Source organism: Phoenix dactylifera, chromosome 1, assembly GCF_009389715.1.
Source record: "Phoenix dactylifera cultivar Barhee BC4 chromosome 1, palm_55x_up_171113_PBpolish2nd_filt_p, whole genome shotgun sequence".
Taxonomy (NCBI): Eukaryota; Viridiplantae; Streptophyta; class Magnoliopsida; order Arecales; family Arecaceae; genus Phoenix; species Phoenix dactylifera.
Window position 1 is genome coordinate 18,815,158 of NC_052392.1, and position 25,969 is coordinate 18,841,126.

The 25,969-nt window shown below is 44.4% G+C and overlaps 1 protein-coding gene across 6 annotated transcripts in view; it reads right to left on the reverse strand.

The window, feature by feature from the left end:
- The window catches only part of LOC103701473 (putative RNA methyltransferase At5g10620), a 30,216-nt gene extending 11,505 nt beyond the window's left edge, over positions 1-18,711 (reverse strand). For 3 of the 6 annotated variants that reach the window (XM_026802368.2, XM_008783531.3, XM_008783532.4), the window contains exons 1-5: positions 18,483-18,707; positions 18,341-18,372; positions 17,925-18,067; positions 17,353-17,419; positions 16,706-16,783 (exon numbers count right to left, since the gene is read on the reverse strand). In XM_026802368.2, the coding sequence (XP_026658169.1) occupies positions 16,706-16,783; positions 17,353-17,419; positions 17,925-18,067; positions 18,341-18,372; positions 18,483-18,684 (522 nt within the window). In that variant the 5' untranslated portion in view covers positions 18,685-18,707. Of the gene's footprint in view, positions 1-13,492; positions 13,587-16,705; positions 16,784-17,352; positions 17,420-17,924; positions 18,068-18,340; positions 18,373-18,482 lie in introns of all 6 variants that reach the window. The other 3 variants (XM_026802369.1, XM_008783533.3, XM_008783534.3) reach the window with 3 other exon arrangements.
- Positions 18,712-25,969: the final 7,258 nt, after the last annotated feature.

Genomic DNA, 25,969 nt, shown 5'->3' on the forward strand with positions numbered 1-25,969 from the left:
TATGAGATCAATTTTGAAATCAATCTCTCGATCAGGAGGTAGCCCAGGTAGATGCTCCGGAAAAATATTTGGATATCCTCTCACAATAGAAATATCATCCAACCTTGTTTCTTTTTGAGTGTCAACCACATAGGCTAGATGGGCCTGACACCCCTTTCTTAGCGCCTTCCTTGCACTCATAGCAGAAATAATGTGCAAAGAGGGCTTTATGGTGGAAGCATCACCTTGATAGAAGAATTCCAGCTCACCAGGTATCTGGAACACTACTCTTTTTCCAAAGCAGTCAATATGAAAATGATACTCGAACAGCCAATCCATCCCAACGATAACATCAAAGTCATGCATATCTAGTTTCACCAGGTCAGCTGACAACTCTCTCCTATATGAATTATGCAGTTCTTAAAACCAGAATCTACCACTACTGTCTTCGTGAGAGTAGCAACATGCAATGGCTCATCTAACTTATCAGGCATATAATTCAAAGATGCAGAGAACTTGGAGGATATAAAGGAATGAGTAGAGCTAGAATCAAACAGTACAGAAGCATCTATAGAGTTGATGGGATCCATACCTGTCACAACTCTGTCACTGGCACTAGCATCCTGCCGAGTCAGTGCGAAAACCCGTGCACCTCCTCTCTGTCTTTGATCAGCCGGCCTAGTAGGTGCAGTGTCATTCTTCTTTCCGGATTGTCTTGAGCCAAGTGTCCTGGCTGTCCACATGTGAAGCAGGCTCCCATCCTCTTCAGGCAAGGTCCAGCATGAAACTTACCACGGTAGTGACAAGCTTCAAATTTCTTCTTGTTTGGGTTGCCTCCAGAGTTCCTCGACCGGCTAATCTAATTCTCTATCACTTTGGGCTTCTTTTTGTCACCCCTTTCCTTCTCTGATCTCTTCCACTCAGCCTCAACCTTCAAAGCACTTTCTAGTATATCTCCGTAGCTAGTGAAAAGACGAGATGACAACTGGGATCATATCCCATATCTCAGGCCCTGCTCAAATCTATTTGCCTTACTCTTTTCAACCTCCATGAGCTGGGGACAGAACCAGCCTAACTCATTGAACTTGTTAGCATACTCCAGTATTGTCATGTCCTCTATCTGCCTCAAAGACGAGAAATCATTCTCTTTTGATAGCCTTACTGGCTCAGAAAAATACTGATCATAGAATATTCCCTTGAACTCATCCCAGGTCAGCTAATCATCTTCATTTTCAGTTGCAGCTTTCATAGCCGTCCACCAGAACACTACATTTCCTCTCAGCATCGATACAACCAATCTGACCTTCACATTCTCGGGATACTGCAATGCATCAAACATCTCCATCTTCTGAATTCAGGTTTCTGCAACTAGAGGATCAGCTCCACCATCGAATATGGATGGATTGAGCCTCTAGAATCTCTCATAGTAAGACTCCATAGGCGGGGCCGGTTGTGCAGCAGCCTGCATCTGTTGCTGCTGCTAAAGGAGCTGAGCCACTACCTGGCAAACACCGGCTATGTCTTCCTGGGTGGCTGCGGAGTTAGGAGGTTGCTCAACTGGCTGGCTGGCAGCTCCATTCGTAGTAGCTCTTTCCCCTCTCTTTCTAGCCGCAATCTTGGCTAGGGTCTCCTACTCCATGGAGCTCATTGTTTTGCCTATCCCAAATATCAATATTTGTCAAGGACAGTAATTAAGATTTTTTAATTATTTATTTCCATTCTTATTAAACAATGAAAATGATCTAGCTAAACTAATTCTAACTGCCCCTTACTAAAACCTTGGCCGAGATCGCAGCTAGAAAGAGGGGCAAGAGCTACTATGAATGGAGCTGCCAGCCAGCCAGTTGAGCAAGCTCCTAACTCTGCAGCCACCCAGGCAGACATAGGCGGTGTTTGCCAGATAGTGGCTCAGCTCTTTCAGCAGCAACAACAGATGCAGGTCGCTGCCCGACCTGCACCACCTATGGAGTCTTACTACAAGAGATCCCGGAGGCTCAATCCATCCATGTTCAATGGTGGAGCTAATCCTCTAGCCGCAGAGGCCTGGATTCGAGAGATGGAGAAGATGCTTGATGCATTGCAGTATTCTGAGAATGTGAAGGTTAGATTGGTTGTACCGATGCTGAGAGAAAATGCAGAATTCTGGTGGATGGCCATGAAAGTTGCAACCGAAAATGAAGATGATTAGCTGACCTGGGATGAGTTCAAGGAAATATTCTATGATCAGTACTTTTCTGAGTCAGTAAGGCTATCAAAAAAGAATGAGTTCTTGTCTTTGAGGCAGACAGAAGACATGACAGTACTGGAGTATGCTAAGAAGCTCAATGAGTTAGGTCGATTTTGTCCCCAGCTCATGGAGGTTGAAAAGAGTAAGGCAAATAGATTTAAGCAGGACCGGAGATATGGGATACGATCCCAGTTGTCATCTCGTCTTTTCACCAGCTATGGAGATGTACCAGAAAGAGCTCAGAAGGTTAAGGTTGAGTGGAAGAGAGCAGAGAAGGCATTGCATCTTTTTCTGCATCTTTGAATTATATGCCTGATAAGTTAGATGAGCCATTGCATGTTGCTACTCCTCTCAAGAAGATAGTAGTGGTAGATTCTGGTTTTAAGAACTGCATAATTCATATAGGAGAGAGTTGTCAGCAGACCTGATGAAACTAGATATGCATTACTTTGATGTTGTCCTTCAGATGGATTGGCTGTCCGAGTATTATGCTCATATTGACTGCTTTGGAAAAAGGGCAGTGTTTTAGAAACCTGGTGAGCTGGAATTCTTCTATCAAGGTGATGCACCCACCATGAAGCCCTCTTTGTACATTATTTCTACTATGAGTGCAAGGAAGGCGTTAAGAAAGGGATGTCAGGCCTATTTAGCCTATATGGTTGATACTCAAAAAGAAACAAGGCTGGTTGATATTCCTGTTGTGAGGAAATATCCAGATGTTTTTTCGGAGGATCTACTTGGGCTACCTCCTGTTTAAGACAGCATTTCGAACTAGGTATAGGCATTATAAATTTTGGGTTATGCCGTTCGGACTAACCAATGCACTAGCTGCCTTTATGGATTTAATGAACAGGGTCTTCGAGCAGTTTTGGATCATTTTGTCAATGTTTTCATAGATGACATATTGCTCTATTCTAAGAGCAAAGAAGAACATGATGATCACCTGCGAGTGGTGCTCCAGACTCTACAGGAGAAGAGCTATATGCCAAGTTAAGCAAATGTGAGTTTTAGCTGGACAGCATCGCATTCTCCAAGCATGTGATTTCCAAAGAAGGGTGTCAATGGACCCAAAGAAAATAGAAGCAGTAGTGGTCTGGCCTCGTCCGACAAACATGACCGAGATCAAAAGCTTCTTGGGTTTGGCTGGGTACTATCGAAGGTTTGTGGAAGGATTTTTTCGGATAGCTGCTCCTTTGACTCATTTAACTCAGAAACAAGCAAAGTTTGAATGGGGCGAGGATTGTGAGCAAAGCTTTCAGGAGTTAAAGCGAAGGTTAGTATCTGATCCTATTCTCACTCTGTCGTCAAGTGCTGGAGGTTTCACCTTTTATATTGATGCCTCCAAGAAAGGGTTGGGTTGTGTACTGATGCAAAATGATAAAATGGTAACTTATGCCTCTAAACAGCTGAAGCCCTATGAGCAAAACTATCCGGCGCATGATTAGGAATTGGCAGCAGTAGTCTTTGCTTTAAAAATTTGGCGACATTACCTGTATGGGGAGTCATTTGAGGTATTCACTGATCATAAAAGCTTGAAGTATATATTTACCCAGAAAGGATGATCCAGACCTTGAAGGATATGCTGACTATGTACAATTGATCTTGGAGGTTGTTGAGATGATTATATAACCTTGGTGCAAATTGCTTATAATAATGTTTTCATTCTAGCATCCAGATGACACTTTATGAAGCCCTGTATGGAAGAAAGTGCAGATCTCCTATACATTGGGATGATGTTGGAGAGAAGTTATTGGATCCTGAGTTAGTTCAAAATACTAGAGAAAAGATTTTACTTATTAAGAAAAGCTCAAGCCAGTTCAAGACAAACAGAAGAGTCGGGCAGATAAAAGAAAAAGAGAATTGGAATTCTAAGAGGGTGACTTTGTTTTCTTAAAGGTTTCACCCTCGAAAGGTGTCATGAGATTTACGAGACACAGTAAGCTGAGTCCTCGCTACATTGGCCCCTTTGAGATTCTGAACAGAGCAGGAGAGGTTGCTTACAGATTAGTTTTGCCACCAGAGCTATCCAATGTACACAATGTCTACTATGTTTCTATACTGTGAAAGTATATTTCGGATTCAAGTCGTGGTGGAGTATGAGCCATTGCAGGTTGAAAAAGATTTAACTTATGAAGAAATTCCTCTACGTAGCATTGATCGCAAGGAGCAGATTTTGAGACGCCGCACCATTCCCTTTGTGAAGATTCAATGGAGTGACCATTCGAAAAGGAAGGCAACCTGAAAACTTGAAGATGAAATGCGAGTGAGGCATCCACAACTTTTTGAAGACTCGGATATGTAAATTTCAAGGACGAAATTTTTTGAAAAAAAATATGAGAATAGGCCCCAAAAAGGGCTGAAGCCGATAGGCCCAGCCAAGGCCCCCCCCCCCCAAAAAAAAAAATACAAAACAAAGGATCGCGATCGTCATCCTCTGCCTGTGCATTACGGGGATGGAGACGCCGTGGCCTCTTAAATGGCATCCGTCAAGGATAGGGTTTCCTGAACCCACAACTGAGGTGCCAGAGCAGGAGGTCGCAACTCTTCTCGGAGCTAGGTAAGTCGTCTGATCTTGTTCCCTTCTTCCCTGCCTTCCTTTTCTTGTTTCCGAAATGAAACAGAGGAGGGACTCCACGGTGCTCGGCAGCAGTCGCTGTCGGCTCTCGGCCGGGGGCTCCAGTCGAACCGAAGTCTAGTCCCCTTCTTTCTCTTCAGTGGGCCAGAGGGCCTCGGTGAAGAGAAAGGAGACGGAAGGAGAAGAGAAGAAAGAAAAGAAGAAAAAAAACGAGGGGGGGCTCATCCACGTTTGGCCGCGAGTGTCGCAGGTACCGCTGGCCTCGGTCACGGCGGCCCGGTTGCAGGTAGCCCGGCCGTGAGCGCTGCGGCCGTCACGAGAAGTGGCCGCAGGCTCAGCCGCGGGTGCTGCCAGCCTCAGCCCAGCCCTTCCCAAGCTCTCCGACGAGGATCATCCCCCTCCTTTGTGTTTGCAGGAGGAGAAGAAGAAAGGTGAAGAGAGGAGGAGAAGAAAGGAGAAGAAAGGAGAAGGGAGGAGAAGAAAGGAGAAGAAAGGAGAAGGGAGGAGAAGAAAGGAGAAGAAAAAGGAAGCTTCGGGAAGAAGAAAGGAAGAGAAGAAAAAGAAAAGAAAAAGAAGAAAAAAAAGAAAAAGAAGAAAAGAAAAAAAAGAAGAAAAAAAGAGAAAAGAAATAAATAAATATATATAATAGAATAAGTGAATAAAATAATAATTAAGAGAGAGATCACGTTTTGGGTGTATCTCCTCTCTCTCTACTAATAAGTAGGTTTTAGTTCGAACTACCTGGTCGGGACTTGAGATCTATTCAAGTCCATTTCGGGGTTTTAATTTAATGAACAATGAATAATGCATTTTGAACTATTTGATAGGTACATAAGATTTGTCGGAAGAGATTAGGGTTCTGTGAGCGAACCAAAGTAACCATAGTACAAATCTTATTGATTTCAAATCACTGTTTAATTGTAAGTATGAAATAAAAAATATATATTGTTATGATGTATTTTTTCAAAAGTAGGATCAAGCATATGATTGCATGTAATTCATGAATTTGATTAAATTGCATTCTTTACGAATTGGGTATGAATTATGGTTATGATAAATTGTATGAAAATGATATTTGTGGTATGATTATGCATTTTAAAACTTTACGATGTCATTTGTCATTTTTCAACTTATTTATGAAGGTATGATTTATGAAAAAGAATAATAATTTATGAACTCTCAGATAGCTATGCCTGCCTCTAGAAATAGAGGCCAGTTGACACTTTGGAGCTAGCATCCAACGTATACGGCCCTCTGCCAATGGGTTAAAGTTGGTAACGAATATGATTTATGAAAACTCGTCGACTACAAATACGGCCATGTCACGGGATTATAGTGACCATAGCAGCACATCCGTCTGAGAGCATGATTTATAAAGCATGGATAGATGGCAGCATTTTATAAGAATTGCATTATCATTTTATGAACTTGCATGGCTGGAGCATGCATTGCTTTATGACTTGTTTTGAGTATATTACCTATGAAATGCTTTACTTTGTTATAATTGTTATCTTCTTTAAATGATGCATTGGCATGAGAAATATTATACTTGATCCAATAAGATAGTACATGGTTACTTATTGAGTCATAAAACTCATTCACCCAATACAGTTCATTTTTTCAGATCAGTAAGATGCTAGGAGCAGGGAACCCGAAGTCTAAGGTTTGGGGTGTACTTTGGATAATCCGGATGATTTTAGAAGCTCTATACCAATGCCTTCATAAAACATTTTATGAATAAATACTATCTTTGTCATGACATTATTTTGTGGTTTCGTGCTATTGCGGGCAATAGCCTGTAGTAGCACGGTCGTGCCACGGGCCGAATCTGGGGCGCGGCAAATCGTGTCCAGATTTGGGTCGTGACACAAATATGATGCTGCTTTCTTTTGTCCTACTGCTCCTATAATCTCTTCTTTGCAAGTTGACATCTTGGCATGTACATAGCCCATCTGAGAGAACTTCTCAGTATCTACTACCCACAGCACTACATACAAGGGCTCTACTGCCTTAACCACCTTGAAGCATCTGTTCCAAAAATCATTACTCAATATAATACCCTCAACACATCATCCCTTATTGGCCCTTGCATATTTAGAAGCCCTCCATTCATCAGAACTCATCATAGCCCTCAAACCAAGCTTATTATCAAGGAGGCTCTTCAATGCTATGTAGTTAGTGGCAAATCTTGTCAACCCTGGCCTAAGTAGCTCCCCTTGTACATCTTTTCTCATGAGAGCACGTACCCAAGGATGATTGTAGATGTATTTCGATACTACTTGTAGTGCGGACACTAGTACCGGACCGCCTGTTACGCGGGGCCACGGTCGTCGCAAAAGGATGGTCCAGCCACTTTCGTAAGTTGATGCAAGACGGCTACGGGAAAGAGGAAAAAAAGAAGAGAAAAGGAGGAGGAGAAAGAAGAAGAGAAAGGAGGTTTTTCATTCAATCATGCATTAACCCTAATCAAGTGCATGGACCCATATATATAGGGTCACAAAATAACAAAAAGACCCCTACAAATAAAATAATCCCAAAAAGCCCTAAAATAATAATATGCAAATAAACCCAATCAACATAAAATTAAATCAATCCAGCCACAATAAAAATAGTTGGACCATCCTCCTGCGACGACCGTGGCCCCGCGTAACAGGCAGTCCGGTACTGGTGTCCACACAAACTCTCCCCACGTGGGAAGAAGTCGACCTCGACGACCGCGGCTCGGTGCAGGTCTGATAATACTCCAAAAGGTTCGAATCAATATGCTGGAGTTCCTCCCATGTAATCCAAGTCGAATCGGACTCCGGTCGTCCTCTCCAACGAACCAAGAAGCGCTGAATGCTCCCAGCACTGGATAAAACAGCTTGCTCGTCCTCTCCAACGAACCAAGAAACACTGAATGCTCCCAGCACTGGATAAAACAGCTTGCCCGTCCTCTCCAACGAACCAAGAAGCGCTGAATGCTCCCAGCACTGGATAAAACGGCTTGCTTGTCTAAAATGACATCAATGAGTTCTTTTTGTGCTGGTGGGAATGGTATGAAATCAGGGATAGGGGAAGCAGCGGGCTCAAGAGAGGGCTCAACGAAAGGGTCATTGGGGATGGATGTGGGACCCTTGTAAGCAACCAGATCTTCAATATTAAAAGTAGAGTTGATACCAAAATCAGATGGAAGGTCAATAACATAGGCATTCATGCCCATCCGGTGCAATACCTGAAATGGCCCAGCACTACGAGCCTGCAGTTTCTTAACGGTTTAATGCGGAAACTGCTTCGGCCGAATACGTACCATAACATAGTCCCCAAGTTGGAATATCTTATCCTGCCTATAGGAATCAGCTTGTAGTTTATATTGAGCATTACTTGCATAGATGCGCTTTTGGATTTTCTGATGTAACTCATGGATGTGTTGTGCAAATGCATGTGCAGACTCGAAAATCTTAACATGTGATGATATGGGTAAAAGATCTAAAGATTTTCTAGCTTTGTAACTATGCACGACCTCAAATGGACTCATGCCTATGGACCTATTGACCGAATTATTGTATGCAAACTGTGCGCAAGGAAGGACTCAATCCCAATTACCAATATGTTCGCCCACAAGGCACCGTAAGAGATTACCAAGACTCCGGTTGACCACTTCTGTTTGGCAGTCAGTTTGTGGATGATAAGTAGTAAAAAATTTGAGTTTCGTACCAACCGAGTACCATAATTTTTCAGAAGTAACTCATGAAAAGTACATCCCAGTCGGATACGATGGTCTTTGGGAGGCCATAGAGTTTGACAATCTCATCAAAAAAGAGTTTGGCCACTTTGGAGGCATCTGAGGTTTTGGAACAAAGGATAAAGTGGGCCATGTTGGAAAAATAGTCCACAACGACAAGAATGGAATCGTGTTTCCTGACGGTACGGGAAAGACCAAGCACAAGGAATTTTCAGGCCCTCTGGTATTGGCGCCCTTATCTGCTGCCCAATGAATTCATCCTTTACTCTGATCATGAAGCTCTTCGCTACTTTAATTCCCAAAAGAAACTAAACTCTAGGCATGCCAAATGGCTTGAGTTTCTCCAGAAGTACACTTTTGTCCTCAAACACATTAGGTGCCTCCAACACTGCTGCGGATGCACTGAGCCATCGAGTGACCCTCCTTTCGACAATGTCTGTGCATGTCACGGGCTTCGACCGACTCATAGATGACTACTTATCTTGCTCTGATTTTGGGAAAACTTTACAAAACCCTTGCTGATGGACAAGGGCCCTCGATCAATGGGTTTCACCTTCAAGATGGTTATTTGTTTAGGAAAGCAAAGCTTTGTATCCCACGAACATCAGTAAGAGATTTCTTGGTGTGGAAAGTACATACAGGTGGCCTTTTCCGGGCATTTCGGACGGGATAAGACCATCGAAGAGGTGGAACGTCAATTCTTCTAGCTCGCCTAAAAAGGCACGTTGCTAAAATCATTGGCCAATGTCGAACTTGACAATTAGCCAAATATCGAAAACAGAACACTGGCCTATATACCCCTTTACCGGTACCCGATCGTCCTTGGCATGACATTAGTTTGAACTTTGTGCTTGGTCTTCCCTATACCGTCAGGAAACACGATTCCATTCTTATCGTCGTGGACCGTTTTTCCAAAATGGCCCACTTTATCCCTTGTTTCAAAACCTCAGATGCCTCCAAAGTGGCCAAACTCTTCTTTGATGAGATTGTCAAACTCAATGGCCTCCAAAGACCATTATATCCGACCGAAATGTATGTTTCATGAGTTACTTCTGAAAAACTTTGTGGCACTCGATTGGTACAAAACTCAAATTTTTCATTGCTTATCATCCACAAACTGACAGCCAAACAGAAGTGGTCAACCGAAATCTTGGGAATCTCTTACGGTGCCTTGTGGGCGAACATACTCGTAATTGGAATTCAGTCCTTCTTATCGCACAGTTTGCATACAATAATTCGATCAATAGGTCTATAGGCATGAGTCCATTTGAGATCGTGCATGGTTACAAAGCTAGAAAATTTTTAGATCTTTTACCCATGTCACCACATGTTAGGATTTCTGAGTCTACACATGCATTTGCACAACACATCCATGAGTTACATCAGAAAATTCAAAAGCGCATCTATGCAAGTAATGCTCAATATAAACTACAAGTTGATTCCCATAGGAGGGATAAGATATTCCAACCTGGGGACTATGTTATGGTACGTATTCAGCCAGAGCGGTTTCCGCATGGAACCGTTAAGAAACTGCAGGCTCGTAGTGTTGGGCCATTTCGGGTATTGCACCGGGTGAGCACGAATGCCTATGTTACTGACTTTCCATCTGATTTTGGTATCAGCTCTCCTTTTAATATTGAAGATCTGGTTGCTTACAAGGGTCCCACATCCATTCTTGATGACCCTTTCGTTGAGCCCTCTTTTGAGTCCGCTGCTTCCCCTATCCCTGATTCCATACCATCCCCACTTTCTTTGCCTCTCCCACCAGCACAAAAAGAACTCATTGATGCCATACGAGCAAGCCGTTTTATCCAATGCTGGGAGCATTCATCGCTTCTTGGTTCGTTGGAGAGGACGACCGGAGTCCGATTCGACTTGAATTACACGAGAAGAGGTCCAGCGTATTGATCTGGACCTTTTGGAGTATTACTAGAGCTGCACCGAGCCGCGGTCGCCAAGATCGACTTCTTTCCATCGGGAGGAGTTGGTGCGGACACTAGTACCGGACCGCCTGTTACGTGGGGCCACGGTCGTCGTAGGAGGATGGTCCAGCCACTTTCGTTGTGGCTAGATTGATTTGATTTTATGTTATTTTATTTTATGTTGATTAGGTTTATTTGTATATTGTTATTTTAGAGCTTTTTGGGATTATTTTATTTGTAGGGGTCTTTTTGTTATTTTATGACCCTATATATATGGTTCCATGCATTTGATTAGGGTTAATGCATGATTGAATGAAAAGCCTCCTTTCTCTTCTTCTTTCTCCTCCCTCCTCCTTTTCTCTTCTTCTTCTTCTTTTCGTAGCCGTCCTGCATCAACTTGCCTACTTTCTACTACTGACTTTACATTAGGTAGCTGCCCAATATCCTTCATCATCAAGTCTATACAATGTGCTGCACAAGGGATCCAATACAGTTGTAGCTTTTCCAACATTAGATCCTTTCCCGCTTTCATGTAGTTTGCCCCATTGTCTGTGACCACTTGGACGATATACTCTCTCATCAACTATGTCCCTCATCAAGCCCAAAATATAATTAGTCATGTACTTTGTTTGAAGCATCGACTGAAGTATGAAAGATGGTCATCCTATCACATTAGTCTAGGAAGTTAATAATGCTCCTCCTAGTAGGTCCAGACAAACCATCACACATCAATGTCACCCCATAAGTCTTCCACTCCTTTTTATAACTCTTAATCCAGGCTTTGGCACGGTGACCTGCTGCTGCAAATATGGTCCATGTATCTCATAGGGTGTAGGAGGATCAATACCTGGACATGCCTTCTACACTGTACTTATCATCGATCCAAAGTAAGTATTCGCCTCTGCCCATGCTGAAATATGGCTAGAGTGAAACCAGTTGGAAATTGCCTCCCTATTTGTTTTTTCTTGTCCTTGTTTATATAGTCATCAATCCTCAATTGCTTTAACTCAAGATCTGGATATGTTGTAGGATCTAAATCATGGATGGTGGAACCTCCAAAGCTCTTCTTCGATTTCTTCCCAAATGCACCGAACAAAGACTTGATAGAAGATCTCATCCTCATAGACCGGCTCCTCTCTAATCCAGCAGACTGTACATGTGAATGTGATCTCTCTACTACACCAAAAGCCACCACCCTTCTAAAATTGAGAGTCCCCAAACTGTGCTCTATATCTCAATACCTCCTCATGTTGCCACTGATCTTGTCAAGAGCCCCGAATAGCCTCTCATAGATGAGCTGCCTCCAAGTCATTTGAATCAGAATAACCATCGTCATCATCCAAGTCTACGCTAATATATGATTAGAGATGTCCGATGATCAAGTGCTTCCCTTCGAGCTTTGGATGCTATCTTCACCTCCTTTTCTTTCTGCAAATGCTCCATCATTACTTGAACCTCTGTAGATACCTTTGGACACTTCTTAACATCACTGAAGCCACCGACCAAGCGTTGCTTCAATCAGGTGACCTCACCTCCTTTATTTTCCAGCCCACAGTAATTATATTTCCATTGGTGGCGGTCCTTCCCCCTTTTTTCCAAAATGCCATCCAATATTTGGATCCTTCTGCTGCTTACTATCAAGCTCCATCTAGTCAAGAAGATATATGCACTCCTTGCAATTTCATAATGCATTTTAAAATAATAAAAACTGTAAAATAAATATTCATGCCTCAAGATATTAATCATTCATGTAATTAATAATTATAAATATCTAGAAATTGGATTTAAGTTGCCTACACTATATCCACCCTTTTCCAAATTTATTATAATTTTTAATATTTTTTGATATTTTGTATTAAATAATAATTTAAAAATTATTAAATTTTTGAAAATAATCATCCATGCATGTAAATTACTTAGAGATTAATATTAATTTTCCCTAACTTTATATTCATTACATTCATTAATTTTCTAAATTTTAATTATATAATTAAATATTTTAATTATATAATTTAAAAATTGAAATTTATTTTTTTTGTAATTAACAAAATTCATAATAAGTAACTAGAAATTGGATTTAAGTTGCATATGCTATATCCAGCTATCCATCCTTTTCTATATTTATTATATTTTTTTTAATTTCTAAATATTTTTGTAATTAATAGAATTTATTTTTATTAATTCATATAATTGTTACTTCATAATAAGTAGTTGTATATGCTATATCCACCCTTTTCTACATTTATTATAACCTTTGTAATTTCTAAAATATTTTTTAAATTTCTAAATATATTTTGTAATTAATAAAATTTATTTTTATTATTTCATGTCATTATTAAAATTCATAATAAGTAACTATAAATTGGCTTTAAGCTGCCAATGTTATATCTACCTTTTCTACATTTTCTTTGAATAATGTTAATTTAATAGCAAATCATCCAATTTGTAACATGTGGTACAAGTATGTTGCACATCTTGTCTATCATGAACTAAAAGCTAGTATATATTTTTAAAATTAAAGGTTATAAGAAATATAGCCACATGTCAACAATAGGTTGGAATCTATTAATTCCAAGTTATGGTTCCCATTTCAGGCATGAATTGAACCATATGTCAACTATGACCAATTGGTCATAGTAATCACGATATAAGTGACGATACTCAAAAAGAGGTCTTGCATTTAAGTAAAGATATCTAATATGGCACATGTTTTCAAAGAGGGCCCATTTATTAGAGGGCCCATTTATTGGAGAAACTAAAAAAAGATTTAGATATTTCTTAGCTTTTTTTTGAGAAAAATCATTTTAGACTATCAAGTATGCAATACATCAAAAAAGAATAAACCACATCCAATTATTAAAATTCATCTACTTTCTGCTTGATCAAGCCTAGGTTCATATGTTAGACTCATCTAAAAATTTGATAATCTTACAAAAATATAATACATATTTAAAAATAAAATTTACATCCTACTCATAATATCTCATAATTTCATGCAAAAAATTTATCATAATTACCTTATTTTACTTTATTTTGGCTAAATTAATGATAGAGGAAGACCTTACCTTAATTATGCAAGATGGTTCTGATATAGAAGATGGAGCAACCTTCTTCCCTTCCTCTCCCTTCCTTTCTTCTCCTCTTTCTCTTGTTTTTTGGCTGCAATGGTAATTAGCCGATGCTTATAGCATCTCACTATCTCGATAGTGGGATCAAACTTCATAATGGGTGTTCCTTTCTTTTCCAAACAAGAGGTATTTCACAGCAGATTGTTACTTCAAATCTCAAATCATGTCAACTTTCAAATGTAGCAGGTGGCAGGTATGCTAATTGAAGAGAGGAAAGATTGGTGATTGAAGGACAATGCGAAGGAATCGTGCGAATCCACCTTTTTTCCCTTCATATGGATAGTTTTTCTTTTTCTTTTTCTTTTTTTGCCTTTTCAGTTTTTTGGGAAAAGTTGGCTTTTTCTCTTCCCCATGCACACGAGGTCCACTCTGGTCTCTGAGTAGCATGTTAGAGGAAAAAAAAGGACTCCCATGCCTCTAGCACCCCGTGACTCTCATGCAGGGGTAGAGACTGTATCTTTCACACCAAAGAAGGATTCACCTTTCTTAGTGCGAATTCACCGATGGAACGCACAATCATTGCTTTGAGATCTGTGCAGCCTAATGAATGAGGGAGTTTGGAATGCTTTGAGATCTATGTGGGACGTGATCTAGTGGATGACTCGCAAAATCTTCTTACGCACTAAAGATACAACCCGAACCCCTCACGCTGGCATGTCTCTCCGAGCGGTCCACTGCATTGAGTTCCTTGAGCGGGGCACATGGACTCCACCATCCACTCATCAATAGGTTCAGCTGTTTGGGAGAAAAAAAAAATGCAGTACTCTATCGTCCTCCTTCCCGAGAGATTCATGGCGCCGTGCTGTGCTCGTGGATAAATCGGAATGTGCTTCCGAGCGATCCGAGCTCGTAAAACAGGGAAGGAGGGGTTTCTGAGCAATCCAAGGCTCTAAGCCCGTGTTGTGGGAAAAACATCGAAGAAAGAGGAGGCCACAAAACGACCTTCCTCCCACCTCCCTCCCAACGACGATGCCGATGCCAACGCATCAGCGGCAAAAAAGGTAAGTCCTTCCTCTCGACGACGAGTCAAAAGCCCAAAGCATCGTCTAAAAAAAAAAAAAAAAAGGGCACATCCTGACCAGGATGGCCGTATCGGTGCATGACCCGGTCGGGATGAAGGCGGGACGGCCAGGACAAAGGACGACAGTGAGTTTCAAGGTCCCACACCCATCCCATATGTTGTGATCTCACTGGAACGGGACGAGACAGCCGAGATAGCCACCATCCCACTGGCACTTCAATCCTTCATTAAGAATAAAAAAACAAAAGAAAGGAAAATGATATTATATTGCGAACACAAGCATTTTAATTTTTAACCCTGCTGGTTCCTTTTTTTATACATTGTAATGTCGCTACATCAAGGCCTAAAGCATTTAGAAATTTTCATTAAAAACAAATGAGATAGTACTTAAGTATTTTCCCACCTATGCAGCCCGAAGTGGTTGTATATGTATTTACTCATAGCATGTTTCTTTTTATGTTTTTTCTCCAAATTGAAACATAATTGTAGCTAGCTTTATATTGCATTTGCGCCTGTAAGCAAGGAATGCAAAACCGTCCTGAACCAGATGGTTCCGTCCATTCCGAACCGTACCGGTGGCCTACTGGTATGGTTCCAGCTTTGAAACTAGTTCGCTACTGAAGCTGGAGAAGACAAAGAAAAAGAGAGAGCGAGTGGGGGAGGGAGGGAGAAGGAGCGCTGCAGACACCTGCGGAGGGCCGGCGAAGCCCGCACGGGGGGATGCGGCTGTGGAAAAAATTCTCTTGCCGACTTCACTTAAAAATTTTCAATTTTTTTTTGGTGGCCTCGGCCTCTGTCGCACCCCCACGGCCTCCGCCGCCCCTCCGCGGCCATCCGCAGGCGTCCACGGCCTCTCCTTCTCCCTCCCTCCCCTGCTCGCCTCTCTCTTTCTCTTCTCCTTTTCCAACTTCGGCAGGTTTTCTCTCGGTACGGATCCGGTTCCGAACCGGTACCGAACCGAACCAAGTGCTGACTGGTACGACACTCAGTACCAGTTCGGCAATCCTTACTTTTAAGCATGCACCCATACCAATTCCATCTGAATTGAAATCCATAAACAAAGAAGTGGCATGCAATCTAAGATAGCATTTAGATGAAAATAAGGAATGTCAGTTTTCACAAATCACGACATTTAAATCTGCTCTATGAACTTCACAAATTGGCCTATAAGTGGGCACTAAATTTGAGTATAACCTAAATTGTAGGAAAGGTTTATCAGAGAGGATTTGAATATGGAGATTCGTATATTATACAATTAGGCAACTAGCATTTGGGCTTCCAATGTTTCTTGTTTCCCGTCTCTTCTGACATTTTTGGACACGTTGAGTTGGATCTCACCAGGGTATGTACATGGACTCATAAAGTAGATATTGAAAACTTGATTTGAATCAGATTCCCATGGAAGATGATAGCATATGCATATCTTCATGTGGCTTCACATAGTAAGTATGCTTCTATCATCCCAAAGTTAAAGGATTAAAGAAGGAAATGCGAGGGAAAACTGTAATAGAAGGAGAAACATCTTGAAGGTACTTTCAGAAGAGAGAGAAGAAAGAAAAAAAAGTGGAGCTCCTTGATGATACTTAAAGTCAGATGATAGATTATCTTGGTAAATTAGGCTCTGAAGGGGGTTTCAAGAGAGTAGAGCATGGGAATTCATGATTTGTTGTGCCTCATTAACTGAAATACCTTAAAGTATACGAAACCTAAAGTTCACAAAGAAACCTCAAGGAGACATATGACCTTTTTTCCAGGGAAAGATAATAACAAAACAATATCAGAGGCATGTCATTCTACTAGGGAACGAAAGAGGTGAGTCTAACATTACGAAAGACTGCTACCTCCGATTACACAAAGGAGTTATGAAAGGTGGGAAACAGTTTTGCTATAAGATGTTGATAGGAGAAAGCATTCGAATTTAGACACAGTAGGTATTAAGACTGGTGGGCAATGTTGGCTCAATATAAGATCTATTGAAGATTGAAACTGATTAAGCAAGGATACTTGATTAATAACATGCTCACTTCACAAACGTAAAACATAGTTTTCTTAAGCAATTCAAATCATCTCAGGCATTCGTATCTGCTAACCATTGTGAAAAAGAAACTGAATCAAGGTCAAGTGCATACTGTTGTCCCTACATCTCCCACCAAGTCAGCCATTTGCTCAGATCCAATGTCTGCTCCATGCTCATCCAACACAACAACCTAGATGAAATGGAAAGAAACATAATAACATAATAGCTACAAGGCAAATATACAAGCAATTGATCTGAAGAATTTGTGTAAGTTGAGTCAGACTTAAACACACAATTTGAGATTGACTTGATCTATCCTTGATTATTATTTATTCCTATTAATGCCTAGATCCTCCAATATCACAAGTTCTTATAGTTTGGGCAGACTACACATTAGAGAGTTTGTTAATGACTGTCATTATGTTTTGATTTGCCATGATTTTGTTGCGGAATTCATGTAAATCTTCTCTCCATTCCGTTTCTTCCAATGATTATCCCCTTTAATTCTCCTTCTCATTGTTCACTCAATGAGTACTGATATTTGGGAAAGTCACCATATCAAGATGGTAAGTGCCATAGTAACCTTCGGTTAATCAAACAAGTATCTGTTATATGCACTGCGCCAATCATAAAGGGAAAACAAAATGAAGATGCTTGTCAAATTAACCAGTATCCTGTCAGGAGAAACTGTCAAGATGGAGCAAAGAAAAAAGAAAGGAATGATCTGAACATGGCAACCAAAACGTTTCAAGGTCATACCCATTCTCCAGGCTTAATTTGTTGCATGATAAGCATGTCTTCAGCTTCGATCTGGGCCTTCACATTGCTGCTTGAAATGTGATCATATCAACCTTAAAATTAGTAAGAAAAGGAGAATATTAAATAGATTGATCATTCTGTTAGTTCTCCTACGCCTTATCCAATAACATCTAATATGGCAAGAATCAACTCTGATGCTGAGCCACAAGTGGGGGGAAAAAATTCAAACACATTGGATATCCAAACTGCAGCCAAAAAAATCGTGCAGAAGGAATAAAAAGGTGAACAATGTGTCACTACCAAGGACTGCACGATTATGGGTGCTAAGATGCAATTCAGAGATTTTCTCAAATGTTCCTAAACTTTAGAGATTCATACATCAAAACAAGATACTGAAAGGCCAATCCTTTCAAAATTAAAGTACCCTTCACAGAATAAAGATCAGCTCATGCATCAATATGAAAGATAAGCATCGAATCATACAAGATGTGGCTCTATTATCAATGTAGGATAAAATTTATCTCAGATATCCATTTCTTTGTTTGGAGGGGGGAAAAGAGCATCTTGTGTACCCAGTATTCTTTGGATTAGATTTGATAAGAACGTCCTCGATGCTGCAATAGTTTTTGAGCTTCTCCTTGTACTCTTCGACCAGAAGTTGGACCCCTTGAGACCTCCTCTTGCCCACCGTCAATACCCGCACAGGAATTGCTCTCTTGACAATATTTTTAAATCAAATTAAAAAAAAAAAAAAACATAAGAAATCTGTTTGAGAGTTAGGACGATTGTACAAAATTCTATCGAGACCTAACTTTATATTCAAAGTTTTATTTCGATTATCTCCATCAAGAAACCAAATTCTCAGCATTTCAGGAAAATCCGGAAAAAAGAAAAAAACTAGAAAACCCTAATTAGGGTAAAGTCTATTGGTTGGTCTATGGAAGACAGGAAGAGAGAAGAAAAGAATTGAGTGGAGGCGGCGACATACAACGGACTGACCCGAGTACTTGGATCTTCTCTCTGCCGAAACAAAGAAAGAAAGAAATTTCCAAGAGTTTAGAATTCGTATTCGTTCCATGGGGGAAGAAATACAAAGAACTAAATATCTAAGTCGATCAAATAAAGATTACCGCTACCCGGGAAAGGAGCCGCCGCGTTCTTCTTCATCAAGAACGAGAGATGGGCATGGCAGTAGCACCTCGATGCGACTTCCATTCTGCCTGACCGAAAGAGAGAGAGGTTTCTATGTGATCCCTGGGAGAAATATGGAGGAAAGAAACAAATCTTCACTTCCGAACTTCCTTGGCTCTGGATGTCATGGGCAACGGTCATCACGGTAACCCTCCATAAAAAACGCGTAATCTTATCGGCATCCACGTTTTTCGCACAACGATTCAACTAATTAAAAAAAAAAAAATCCAGTTCCCTGAATTGATATTTTATTAAATAATTTTTTAAACAGGCTTTCTTATTTATTAAAGATTATAAGATTAAATACATTACAAAAAATTCTCTTTGGCTTTTAAATTTATTATATTTACCACAAATAAATTATAATATCGGCATTTACAATCAATTAAGATTAACGATATTAGTGAAACTGTTCACCTCATATAAGAAATCAAAAGTACTCATGAGTGGAGAGGAAGATACATTACGTTTTTTTATGCTCTTGAACAGCTATTATGTCACTTAAGATTATTTTGATTATTTTTAATTTTTTTTCTAACGTAGTATTTTGGTTTCATTTAATGTCGAATAAAAATAAACTTCAGAGACAAGTGTAAATTTTCAAATTATTGGCTATAAGTATAATTTATCCTAATTTTAGAAAAAAATTGTAATTTACTCTAAAATATTTTATTTTTTTTTTATGAAATTCGGTATGCAATTCCACCATATTGCTCGGTTCAACTCTGTGTTAGATGGGAAGTTGAATGGATCATCCAATAGGATGATGTAGAATTACTTGTGTTACTATTAATCCTTTGAGATGAGTCAGAACCTTAGTTGTTGTTAGATAAGTCTTCTCCAATAACTTGTCCTCTACACATGTCATTTAGGCTACACTAGGAGCCTGACTTCAGTTTTCTGCTTCATGGCTCAGTAGGTAAAGCTAGCTTGTTTCCTTTTCTATTTGAGTGATTTTGTATTGAGGACTATATTATTTTTAAGAGATGTTGAAACAACATGTTTGCTACGGCTCCAAAAAAGTATCGAGGATTGGATGTCTCCATAATTCTCATCTCTCATTGTCATCGTTAAGATATTTCATATATTGTTGGATAGAAAAATCTGCTAAACGTTTATGTAGCCAAAAGCTTGGAAGCAATGCTTTTGGTTACTGTTGCTGGAAATTGGACCCGGGGGCCGCCACGAAGCCAGGGGAAGGAGGGGCTCCGCCGCAGGGACAGTGGATGACCGTGCGCCGGCTGGTGGCGTCCTCCTGGAGGGGTGCAAGTCCGCCGTAGGAGCGGTGGTCGATGGCGTGCCGGCGGGTGGCGTCCTCCTGGAGGGGTGCAAGTCCTGCAAGAAAACCGGTGGCCGGGCTCCCCGGCGCCGGCCCTCCGATGCTTAAGTCAGAGGGGGCAAATATGTGGAGAGAGCAGGGAAGAGAGTATGTGGAGAAGACAGAGAGAATATTTGGATAAGATCCAGAGGATCAGTTTCCTCAATTGTCTGTGTTGTTTACTTCTCTCCACCCGGTCTAGGAGGGTTCTCTCCAGCTTTGGGTTTTTCCTCCTCTTTTTGGTCCCGTTTTTTGGTCCTCCCTCCCTTTTCCCCTCCAGGTTTCCTTTTATAGGAGGATTTTTGTTACCTGGGAGGTGACAGGAGGTTTGTCCTGTTTTGTAATAATTGGGCACGATTTGGCCCATTAATGGCGTGGTGGAAAATAAGGCCGAATCAGACCGGAACCAGGGAGTTGTCACGGTCGATCGGACCTGTTGGGGTGGTTGAACCGCCGGCCGTGGTAGGCCTGGGGTCCGTGGATGGTAAGTGCATTTATTACCGAGTGAACCGGCGGTCAGGGAGAGCCATACGCTTTGATGGTTCAGTGATCCGGAGATCGCCTTGAGCCGTGTTCATTAAATGACTGAGTGCATCGGAGACTCGAGGGGGTCTCATGCATTAATGGCGGGTCGTGCCGAATACCTGCGGAGATCTTTTGCCTTGATGGCTTGGAGATAGCGGCAGGTTGTAGTGGAGTTGTCAGGTCCCTCAGGCTTAGAGGGTTAGGCGGAAGTTGAACATTTGGTCCAAGGCAATCGGCTCGGCAGGGGTGCCGAGCCGAGCTGGTCGCCCAATGGGGCGCCCTGTGGCGGGGTTGCTTCATAGTACTTCTGCTCGGCGCCCTTTGGGTGAGCGTCTTGCGCTCTTTGGTTGGTTTCCTGGTCGGCGCTCTTTAGGCAAGCACTTTCTCTGGTCGGCGTTCTCTAGCCGGGCACCCTGCTGATCGGCACTCTTCGGTCGAGCGCCTTTCTGGCCGAGCATCCCTACTTGGTCCTTTTGGTTGGGCGCCTCTCCTTGGCGCTCTCTCTGGTCGGTGCTCTCTAGCCGAGCACCCTGCTGGTCGGCACTCTTCGGTCGAGCGCCTTTCCGGTTGGCACTCTTTGGCCGAGCGCCTTTCTGGCCGGCGCCCGTTGGCCGAGCGCCTCCGTGACGGTATGACTTGGGGTTTTTCCCCCAACAGTTACCATATTCATGCGAATGTCATCACCCAAGGCATTCTTCTTTGTAAAAAATTTCTTGAATTATCATCATGTTGTTCCTACGCTGCAACGATATGGTGACTGTTGGGGGAAAAACCCGAAGCTGGAGAGAACCCTCCGTGACAACTCCCTGGTTCCGGTCTGATTCGGCCTTATTTTCCACCACGCCATTAATGGGCCAAATCGTGCCCAATTATTACAAAACAGGACAAACCTCCTGTCACCTCCCAGGTAACAAAAATCCTCCTATAAAAGAAAACCTGGAGGGGAAAAGGGAGGGAGGACCAAAAAACGGGACCAAAAAGAGGAGGAAAAACCCGAAGCTGGAGAGAACCCTCCTAGACCGGGTGGAGAGAAGTAAACAACACAGACAATTGAGGAAACTGATCCTCTGGATCTTATCCAAATATTCTCTCTGTCTTCTCCACATACTCCTTCCCTGCTCTCTCCACATATTTGCCTCCTCTGACTTAAGCATCGGAGGGCCGGCGCCGGGGAGCCCGACCACCGGTTTTCTTGCAGGACTTGCACCCCTCCAGGAGGACGCCACCCGCCGGCACGGCATCGACCACCGCTCCTACGGCGGACTTGCGCCCCTGCAGGAGGACGCCACCCGCCGGCACGCCATCGACCACCGCTCCTACGGCGGACTTGCACCCCTCCAGGAGGACGCCACCAGCCGGCGCACGGTCATCCACTGTCCCTGCGGCGGAGCCCCTCCTTCCCCTGGCTTCGTGGCGGCCCCCGGGTCCAATTTCCAGCAACAGTTGGCGCTAGAGGAAGGGCCCGAGTTCGCTGCCATGAAGCTAAGAAGCAAAGGGGCTTCCAATGCCTCTCGACGTCCTCCACCAAGTCCAGAACGTTCCGTTCGGAACTCACCACCTCCGGCCGAGTCAGCGCCTCAAGTTCGACCGGAGCAGTTTGATGCCCTGGCGCAGCAAATGCAGGCGTTGGCTACCGTCGTCCAAAGCTTGCAACCCAGGGGCATTCCAGCGACACCGCCTCCTCCGGCTCCAGTTCAACCGGAGCCTCCTACAAGCGGACTTCCCCTTCGAGGTCAGGACTCCCAAGTCCGGGCCTCCCTCTGGAGAGAGCACCCAGCCAGGGGCCACGGAGGCTGGCCACAGCCTTCAGAAGCTGAGTCAGTTCCAGGGCAACCTGCGCTCGAACGAACCGCTGCAGCAATCCTCCAGAATGATGAACTCGACAAGAAGGTCGAGATGTTGGAGCGCCAAATCCAGGCACTCCACGGAAGGAAGTCGGGCCGTGATGGTGACTTTGCGTTTACTACGAAGTCGCCCTTCTCCCCGGAGATTGAAGATGAACCGGTTCCGCTACGGTTCAAGATGCCCCAGGTGGAGCCCTACAACGGCAAGGCTGATCCCCTTGACCACCTGAAAGTTACCGGGTCTTAATGGCCCTACAAGGAGCCTCGGAGGCCATGATGTGCAAAGCTTTTCCGGCGACACTCCGAGGGCCAGCCCGACTTTGGTTTACCGGGCTGAAGCCGAGTACTGTCTCTTCCTTCGAGCAGCTTGGCAGACAATTTGCTGGCAACTTTGCCGCCAGCCAACCCCAGCGGCGGACGTCCGACTCCCTCCTAGACATTAAACAAAAGGAGGGAGAATCCTTCAAGGAGTACTTGGACCGGTTCACCGCCGCAACATGGGAGGTCCGGGAGCTTGACCAGTCCATCGCCATGTCAGCACTGAAGACTGGAGCCCGGTCTTACAGATTCCTCTTCTCGATTGAGAAGAATTTTCCCGCGGACCTCACTGAAATGTTCGCTCGGGCGCGGAAATACGCCAAGGCGGAAGAAGCCGTGGCTGCTAGGCGGGGCGGAACCGAGCTAAACTCCAAGAAGAGACGCCGCGAGGAGCGCGGCCAGCCCAGAAGCCCGTCTCCGCGACGAGCTAAGAATCTGCCCCGCCCAAAGAGTCCACCCCGGTTGAGGGGACCGCCACAGCAGAGGTCACCCCTCCGCCCGAAGTTCCCACTGCAGGCCCGTGCACCCGAAGGGAGGTATGAAAGATACACTCCCCTCAACGCTCCTCGGGCTGAAATCCTCATGGAGATTGAGAGTCGGGATCACATCCAGCTCCCACCTCCGAAACCAGACACCAGAATCCGGCGTGATCCCCAGAAGTATTGCCGCTTCCACCGGGATCACGGACATGATACCGAGGAGTGTTACCAGCTCCGAAATGAGATCGAAGCACTCATCCGCCGAGGGGTGCTCAATCGATTCGTGCAAGGCCAGCGTGAAGAGAAGCGGCCAGCCGAAGGAGCAGCATAGCCTGAAGGCTCGAATGCCAACAGGCCCGTCGCCGGCGTCATCAACACTATCCGAGGCGGGGCCTCGGCTGGAGAAGCTTCGGAGGAAGAAACCTCCTCAAAGCGCCTGCGCGCCTCTGGAGCCATCTCCTTTTCAGACGACGACCTAGAGGGAGTCGAAACTCCCCACGATGATGCCGTGGTCATCTCCATGATTATAAATAGATTCGATGTAAAACGCATCTTAGTTGATAATGGAAGCTCGGCGAATGTTTTGTACTTTGGTGCATATTGCAAAATGGGGATGACCAAAGAACAGCTGCGGAGGATGAATGCCCCGTTAGTTGGATTTACTGGGGATTCAGTCCCAGTAGAGGGCGAGATCGACCTTTTGGTCACAGCCGAGCTCGCCCCCCGCGAAAGTACTGTGGGGATGAGCTTCCTCGTGATACGCCTTCCCTCGGTCTACAATGCCATCCTCGGAAGGCCAGGCCTCAACGCCCTCCGAGCGGTGGTCTCAACTCGCCACTTGCTTATGCGATTCCCCACCAGCCAGGGTGTCGGCGAAGTTCGAGGGGACCAAATGGTGGCAAGGCGATGCTACCTGGCGACCCACGAGGCAAGACGATCAGCCGAGGTGCCTGCCCCAACAACTGACCAGCCCACAACTGAGGTTATGGAGGCACGGGTCAACCCCCAGAAAGAGCGGGTAGAGCCTGGTGAGTTACTGATCCAAGTTCCCTTACGAGAGAACTTTCCCGAGCTAACCGTGCAGGTCGGCTCCGGCCTCGATGAGCACGAGTGGGGTCGCCTCGTCAACTTCCTGCGAGACAACATGGATGTTTTCGCATGGTCGCCTGCAGACATGCCGGGGATAGATCCCGAGATCATGGTCCACCGGCTCCAAGTAAAGCCAACCAGCAAGCCCGCGCGGCAGAAGAAGCGAGGCGCTGCCCCTGAACGACAGCAAGCAGCAGCCGAGGACGTCAGCAAACTCCTTGAGGCCGGCTTCATCCGGGAGATAGCCTACCCAGAGTGGCTCGCCAATGTGGTCCTCGTCAAGAAAGCCAGCGGGAAGTGGCGTATGTGCGTGGACTACACCGACCTGAATAAAGCCTACCCGAAGGACAGCTTTTCACTTCCCAGCATCGACCAGCTCGTGGACTCCACCTCGGGTCACGAGCTGCTGGCATTCATGGACGCCTTTTTCGGATACAACCAGATCCGCATGGCGCCAGAAGATGAGGAGAAGACAGCCTTCATCACCGACGGAGGAACCTACTGCTACAAGGTGATGCCATTCGGCTTAAAAAATGCCGGGGCAACTTATCAAAGACTGGTCAGCCGGATCTTCAAAGACCAAATAGGCCGAAACATGGAGGTCTACGTGGATGACATGCTGGTGAAAAGCAAGGTGGCGCAAGACCATATAGCCGACCTCAGGGAAGCATTCTCCACACTCCGAAAGTACCGGATGAAGCTTAATCCAACCAAATGTGCATTCGGGGTCACCTCCGGCAAATTCCTCGGCTTCATCATTACACAACGAGGAATTGAGGCCAATCCAGAGAAGATCCGAGCCCTCCAAGGGATGACGCCTCCTAGGACGGTCAAGGAGGTACAGCGGCTCACGGGCTGAGTGGCAGCCCTCGGGAGATTCATCTCCCGCTCCGGCCGAGCGCTGCCTTCCATTTTTTGCAGCCCTCAAAGAAGCCAAAAAACTTCTTGTGGTCGACGAGTGCCAAGCAATCTTTTGAAGAGCTCAAGCGCCTACTGGCTTCCCCTCCCCTGCTCACGAAGCCTCAACGGGGTGAGCTCCTCTACTTATATCTAGTTGTCTCCCCTGTTGCAGTAAGCTCGGGTCCTGGTCCGAAGGAGGGCAAACTCCAGAAGCCAGTATATATACCAGCCGGGTCTTGAGGGACGCCGAGACCCGATACTCCAAAGCTTGAGAAGACTGCCTATGCTTTGGTCATCTCGGCTCGGAGGCTCCGACCCCTACTTCCAAGCTCATACAAGTGGCTGTGCTGACCGACCAGGCCGGTCAAGCAGATCCTACAGAAATCAGATCGTGCGGGTCGGATTACCAAATGGGCCATCGAGCTCGGGGAATTCGACATCAAGTACCGACCCAGACCGGCGATCAAAGCACAACGCTCGCAGACTTTATCGTTCGAGTGCACTTATACCAGATGAAGCCAAGCCAAGCCCGAGCCCGAGCCACCCACGGAGCAGACCCCGAGTTTGACATGGACTCTGCATGTCGATGGCTCTTCAAACTCGGGGGATAGCGGAGCAGGATTCATCCTCACCAGCCCGGAGGGGTGGTCGCCGAGCAAGCCTTGCGCCTCGAGTTTCCCGCTTCAAATAATATAGCGGAGTATGAGGCACTTGTCGCCGGGCTCAAGCTAGCCAAAGAGCTAGGAATTAAGGACTTGAAGGCCTTCAGTGATTCTCAGCTCGTCGTCAACCAAATTGTGGGCGACTTCGAAGCCAGAGACCCGACCATGCAGAAGTATCTTCAGAAGGTACGGGATCTCGCCTCGACCTTGGAATCCTTTCATATTCAACATATTGCCAGGTCGGAGAATCTTAGGGCCGACCAGCTATCAAAGCTGGCGTCCTCTCGCATG